Source organism: Alosa alosa, chromosome 4, assembly GCF_017589495.1.
Source record: "Alosa alosa isolate M-15738 ecotype Scorff River chromosome 4, AALO_Geno_1.1, whole genome shotgun sequence".
NCBI lineage: Eukaryota > Metazoa > Chordata > Actinopteri > Clupeiformes > Clupeidae > Alosa > Alosa alosa.
This window is the reverse complement of record NC_063192.1, coordinates 34,499,596-34,507,095: the sequence shown is the minus strand read 5'-3', so window position 1 is coordinate 34,507,095 and position 7,500 is coordinate 34,499,596. Positions and strand designations below refer to the sequence as shown.

The window sequence follows — 7,500 nt, the reverse complement described above, 5'->3', positions numbered from 1 at the left end:
TGTATGGACTCAAAGATGAAGTGAATTGATGTTGGAGGTCAAAGGTCAAATGTCAAGGTCAAAAACACCTTGAGTGTTATATCTCATGAGCATTGACACACAAAAGGTTTTTGGTATGAGGGTTTGTATGAACTCAAAGATTAAGTGATTCAATGTTTTTTTTCCAGGAATCTCCCCACCAACATTAAGCCAGCAGCTTTCCATTCACTATTGTAATTCCTCTGGCATTACATTTCTAGTTAAGACATTAAGACCTCACTGTAACATTCCAATGGAAAGTAATTAAGACATTAATACATCACTGTAACATTCCAATGGAAAGTAATTAAGACATTGATACATCACTGTAACATTCCTATGGAAAGTAATTAAGACATTGGGTGCGTTTGTAAATTGCCACTCCGAGCGCTTCGAGCACACTTAACTGTTCGTAAATTCAGAATTGTCGTGTATTTAATCAGAGCTTCACACTCTCAGAGCGTCCAGAGTGTGTCAGATTGAATTTACGAACGTACCCATAAATACCTCACTGTACCGTTCCAATGGAAGATCATTAAGATATCAATACCTCACTGTACATTCTAATGGAAGGTAATTAAGACATTAATACCTCACTGTAACATTCCAATGGAAGGTAATTGCTAAATGCGGTACAGGATGTGGCTATCAAAGCTGGTTATTATAACGTTTGTAGTAGCCGAGTGATTGAGCAGAAGGTCTTTATCGTGTATGAAATAAAAACAGGATGTTAAATGAAGTCTGTGACTGATTATTTAGTGAGAATGTTGGCTTGTGTCTGTGAGTGTATGTGTGTGTGTGGGTGTGTGTGTGTGTGTTTTGTCTGACTTCAGAGCGGGGTAACACAAGCGGAATGTCTGGCTTTCTCTGGTGCTGACTTCAAACCACACACACACACACACACACACACACACACACACACTGACTTCAAACTATGTAATCAGGCATTAATCAAAGTCAATCACAAGAACAACTGTAATCAAAGGCAGACTTTATTTCACTGGGGCCATAAAATCAACAGTTTGTGTTCAGACAGAGTTATGGGGACCTCCTAGTATGCACACACCTTCTGCCACACACACACACACACACACACACACACACACACTCAAACATTGCCATATTGTCTCTAGGCCTGTGTGTGATTCGGAAGAGTGTGTGAGTAGTTTGCATTGCTTATTTTCTGTCGTTGTGCACACAAGCTGTGTGTTCATACTGTGTAACCACTAGATGTGTGTGTGTGTGTGTGTGTATGTGTGTTTGTGCTGTAGATATCGATGAATGCCATATTAATCATGTAACCACTAGATGTGTGTGTGTTTTTGTGCTGTAGATATTGATGAATGCAGCATTCATCGTATAACCACTAGATGTGTGTGTGTGTTTTTGTGCTGTAGATATTGATGAGTGCAGTATTAATCGTGTAACCACTAGATATGTGTGTGTGTGTGTGTGTGTTTGTGCTGTACATATCGATGAATGCAGTATTAATCGTGTAACCACTAGATGTGTGTGTGTGTTTTTGACTGTAGATATCGATGAATGCAGCATTAATCGTGGAGGCTGCAAGGTCGGCTGTGTGAACACCTTGGGCAGCTATGAGTGTACCTGTAACCCCGGCTCTAAGCTGCACTGGAACAAGAAAGACTGCATCGGTAGACACCGCAATCAAGCTAGTAATGACTCCGGGCACACTATTTGTAGACAGCCTACTGATACTCAGATAGATTGTAAACAAAAGATCTGTTGACTACAATGTACAATTAGGTCACGGTTAGGTTACAGTTAGATTAGGGGTTGAGTTTGGTGAAGGTGCTGTCAGAAAGATTGAAGTTGAATTTTAACTAACCATCTCTGAAGTCTCTAAAATGCAACCATGGCTACTAGCAAAAGCAAATACAGCATTCACAGCAAATAAGCTTTAATGCATTTTCAGCTAGCAATAGCCTAGCTAGTGGCTACAGAACTACAAACATGAGCATCTATATGAAATAAATTTGTAACCTTTTGTAAGCAAGCAATAGCACTATTAGCATCAACATAGCTTACACCAGCAATAGCATAGCAGATAGCGAGCAATAGCACTATTAGCATCAACATAGCTTACACCGGCAATAGCATAGCAGATCGGGAGCAATAGCACTATTAGCATCAACATAGCTTACACCAGCAATAGCATATTATATGTTAATATATAATTATAGGTGTTAATATATAAACATGTTAATATATAATTATGGGTGTTAATAAACATGGTAATATAGAATTATAATAAACATGTTAATATAGAATTAAGGGTGTCTTTGTGGGCTACAGGATCTGTATTATCTAACTGAAGCCATTTATTTAAGACATAACAATCAATTCTGCATATGAGGACTTAAACCTATTTCTGTGTGTGTGTGTGTATGTGTATGTGTGTGTTTGCAGAAGTGGTGAAATGTGTCTCTGGTGCAGTGCAGCCCAAAGCAACCCTCATCTGCAGCAAGTCTGGAAACAAGGAGAGCTGTGCACTCACCTGTGCATCAAAGGCACATTATCTGGCAGGTACAGACACACACACACACACACACACACACACACACACATGACACATAAACACACACACATACACACACTCACACACACACACACACACACACACACACACACACACACACACACGTCCTCCCACAAACACACACACACAGACAGACACACATATACACACACACACACACGTCCTCCAACAAGCACACACACAGACAGACAGACACCCACACACACACACACACACACACACGTACTGCCACAAGCACACACACAGACAGACACCCACATACACACACGCACACACACACACACACACACAGACAGACACACACCAGTGTAGTCAAGTCCAGTGGCATAACTATAGTAGGTGCAGCAAGTGCAGTCGCACTTGACCTCCCGTGACCTCCGGGGCCCGCTGCTACCGCCCAGCCCTGCCTTTTTTTTTTTTAGAACTTCACCGTTAAGAATCAAATAAAAGCGACTAAATCAAATTACCATCTTTCTTTGTCGTCATACTGTTTCGCCAGAGTCTTTCTACTGAGATGCAGCAAGGATTTCTGGGAAGTGATTTGTTGAGATTTTTTGAATGGATGGTGGTCAGTCATCGTTCCGACCAAAATGCCCTTCAAACACAAGAGCGGCTGCAAGAAGCGGCAGGAGCGTAAAAGCGTAAAGAGCAAGGGGGGGGGAAGGTAATAATAATAATAATAATAATAATAATAATAATAATAAAGCTTTATTTGTATAGCACCTTTCATACACAGAATGCAGCTCAAAGTGCTTTACATTTGAAGCATGTAACACAATAATAGTCAGTCAGTCATTATCAATCACTTTTCTTTGCTGTTTATGTAATACTCAGCAACATATCAAAAATATAGAAAATGGCGTCATAAGACTGGCAGCCTTAACCCTCTTACCCCCACAAGCACGCCATATGGCAACTGTGGCAAGGAAAAACTCCCATATTCCAGGAAGAAACCTTGAGCAGAACCTGACTTAATAGGGGAGCCCATCTGCTTCTGGCTGGCTGCCCTCAATAGCAGCAGATGTAGAATAATCTGAAAATGTAGTCTACAGGATAAGATGAGTTAACTAAAAGCTTTCCTGTACAGGTATGTTTTCAGATCTTTTTAAAATATTTACTGAACTTCGCCTGCTTGATGTACAGAGGCAGGGTGTTCCATAGTTTGGGGGCATAATGGATAAGCGCGGCTTCTCCCACTTTGTTTGTGGAGCACTTTGGGTGCGATTAAAAGATTAGAATTGGATGATCTAAGTTTCCTTTGTGGTTGATAAGATATTAAAAGCTCAGAGATATATGAAGGTGCTATGTCATTCAGAGCTTTGTAAGTAATTAACATAACCTTAAAATCAATTCTATAGGAAATAGGGAGTCAGTGCAGTTCAGCCAACACAGGGGTGATGTGTTCTCTCTTCTTAGTCTTAGTTAAAAGTCTAGCCGCAGAGTTCTGTATGAGTGCCAATTTCTTTAGATGTTTTTTGGGAAGACCAGTGAAAAGTGCATTGCAGTAGTCTAACCTGCTAGTGATAAAGGCGTGAATTAGTTTTTCTGCATCTTGTTGAGTTAAAAAGGGCCGCACTTTGGCAATGTTTCTCAAGTGGAAATAGGCCTGTCTGAGTAACTTTACTGATATGGGGCTTAAAACTTAACTCTGCATCTAAGATGACACCGAGGCTTGTTACTTTTGGTTTGACCTGGTGCGCCAAGTTCCCCAGATTACTAAGAATAATATCTCGCTTTAGTTTTTTGGTCCAACCAGAAGTACCTCTGTTTTGTCATCATTTAGTTTCAAAAGGTTTTGCTCATCCACTGATTAATGGAGGTTAGGCATGCAGTGAGGGAGCAAAGGCCATCTGGAGTTAGTTGGCTCCACAGAAAGATACAATTGGGTATCATCTGCGTAGCTGTGGAAGTTTACATTATGCTGACTTATGACGTTTCCCAATGGGAGCATATATAGAGAAAATAGCAGGGGACCAAGGCAGCTCCCTGGGCCACACCAAAAAGGCAAGTCATGTTTTCAGATACATGATCTCCTAGACTGATATAAAAATCTCTGCCAGTAATGTAGGTTTGAAACCAGTTTAGAGCATTATCAGAGAGACCCACCCACTTCGCAAGGCGGTGAATTAGGATGCTATGATCAATGGTGTCAAATGCCGCACTCAAAGGTGGCAAAACTCCCGAAACCAATTTGGATTTTTAACCAAGAGTGACCGTGAGGACAGGACACCTAGCAGCAGCAGCAGCAGTAACTGTAAACAGTCATGCAACAGGTAGGCTAGGCTAATCTCAGGAGGAGGCTACAGCCTAACATCAAACATACAACATGTTGGATATGTCCTAGTAATCAAGTAGACAATAAATGGATGAGATTAGTCATTAGTAGAGATTAGGCTTGTAGGAAGATTTGAAACATTAGCATTTCTAACCTGATGATGGTAGTAAAAAGGCTAGTTGTTATTTCAATATGGTGCTAGTTTCTATTGTTTGTGTTGCAGTCATGAAGTCGGTAGCGCAAGTGGCCCAACTGTAGACGACACTGTTAGTAGTCCAGACCAGGCCGAAGCGACAGTCAGTGGCAGTGCAGTGCAGAACAGGAGCAGGACAGGAGCAGGAGCAGGGGAGGGGAGCCAACGTTATCCCACAGACAGGGGACATTTTGAAAATGTCTTGGACGCTTCCATTAAACGTTACATCTTAACTATGGGTTCTTGTAAACCGAGCGGTCCTTTCCCTAAAAATCAGCATAATCGCTGTTTCTGATGTGTTTTATTATAAGACCACAAAGGCCGGTATCAAATTGCCGCGGAATTGGCTTTGCTATTCACCAAAATGGGATTGTGCATACTGTGAACCATGCTGGCTGTTTGGGGATCGCAGTTCACCCCATTATAACAATGCATGGGTGAATGGAGTTCGTGATTAGGGGCATGTGTTGTGTTTGAGCAATGGAAACTCAATGGGACCATCGATAGTAATTTGGAGAGGGACGTGCGTAATGCCGCACTTTTTTGGAGGGGAGTGCTGGAGCACATAGTAAATGTGACACTAACTCTGGCTTCTTGTAACCTAGCATTCAGGGGTCATCAGGAGGTATTAGGACAGCCAAATCGGGGACATTTTCTTGCGATAATTGAGCTGCTCGCGTGTTATGATCCTGTGCTGAAAGAGTTGATAAGCCGCCCACAGGGTTCGACTAAATACCTCAGTCCGGCTATCCAGAACGAGCTCATTCACATACTGTCCTTGCGTGTTCAGCAGAACATTACAGCCGACATTACTGAAGCTCCGTTTTTTTCCATCATAATGGACACTACGCAGGATCTGTCCAAGCATGACCAACTTAGCCAGGTGTATAGATATGTCACATGTGCAATGGATAAAGCTGTCAATATTACATTACATTACATTACATTACATTTGGCTGACGCTTTTTTAACCAAAGCGACTAACAACATGGTAAACAGTAAGTGTTAGAACAATTCTCACAATTTTAGGACAGTTTAAAAAAAACATTAGAGTACAGTAAGAATAAGTGCGTCGGTGAGTGCTGTTTTTAACAGTTACTTGTCAGTTTAAAAACGGCTGGTGAGTGCTAGGATCAGTAAGACTTGTTGTAAGTGTACAGAATATATAGAAGCGATGGAGTCTTTTTTGGGATTTATGGAGACAGTAGATACATCTGCAAGTGAGTTGGCAGTTAATGTGTTAGACAGCATTAGGCGAAATAGCCTCGACATGTCGAAATGTCGTGGACAGGGCTACGACAGAGCAGCAAACATGAGTGGCATTTACTCGGGGGTATAGGCCAGGATTAGGGAGAAGAAGCCGCTTGCGACCTACGTTCACTGTGCAGTGCACAACCTGAACTTGGTGCTGAATGATTCCGTGAAAAACATCTCAGAGATGGAGCAGTTTTATGAAACCATAGAGCATATATATGCATTTTTTGGGAACAGCATTAAAAGGTGGAGCATGCTCGTTGGTATAGTTACAGGCTCAGATCACCCAGATGTGACTCTTAAGCGATTATGCCCCACTCGCTGGTCACATTTGAATCCCTTAGTGCCATACGGTACAGGTATGCGGATGTAATGAAAGCGCTGACAAAAATAGCGCTTACGAGTGATGAAGGGGATGAGCGCAATGAAGCTGCTGGGCTGATGAAGTCAATGGAAACATGTACTTTTATTTTTTTGGTGGTTGTACAGACTAAAGTGTTGGAGACAGTAAATGCTGTGTCTAAAACACTCCAAGCAGACGCTTGCAAATAAATGGGGGTTCAGAGTACATTTGAAAATGTTAGAGCACGGAGAGTGAAGCGTCACTTTGACGATCTATCGGAAGATGAGCGCTTAACCGATGCAGAGAGATACTTCAAAGTGCAGGTATTTAATGCAACTCTGGACATCATAATCAGTCAGCTCTCCCAAAGATTTGCAAGTATGCGGGAAACTTGTCATGTGTTTGAGTCTTTACGTCCTATGACCCTTCAACTCGCAGGTGATGATGAACTGCTTGAAAAGGCAAGACGTTTGTCAGACCATTATAGCAGGGACATTGCACCGACATTCCCAACACAACTCCTCTCATTCAGGTCTTGCTTTAAAGCAGAGATTTCACAGAAGTCATCTATTTTTCAACTTGCCAAAATGCTGGTGGTAGATTATGACAGTGTAACATCCACATTCGGGGAAGTGTGTACTGCTGTTTTTTCTGACATTGCCTGTGATCTGACATTGCCTGAGCGATCTTTTTACAAACTCAAACTTATTAAGACCTACCTAAGGAGCAGCATGGGGCAGGAGAGGCTCCGTGGGTTAGCTATCCTTTCCATTGAAAATACGAGAGCCAGAGCATTAAATATTGGGAACATCGTTGACGATTTTGCACAACGAAAGGCTCGTAAGATGGCCTTCTTC

The 7,500-nt window shown here is 41.9% G+C and overlaps 1 protein-coding gene across 1 annotated transcript in view; it reads left to right on the top strand.

Moving 5' to 3' along the window:
- The window catches only part of scube3 (signal peptide, CUB domain, EGF-like 3), a 92,565-nt gene that overhangs the window by 73,728 nt on the left and 11,337 nt on the right, over positions 1 to 7,500 (top strand). Inside the window, 2 exon segments of the mRNA XM_048242356.1 lie at positions 1,551 to 1,673; positions 2,449 to 2,565. Of these exon segments, the coding sequence (XP_048098313.1) occupies positions 1,551 to 1,673; positions 2,449 to 2,565 (240 nt within the window).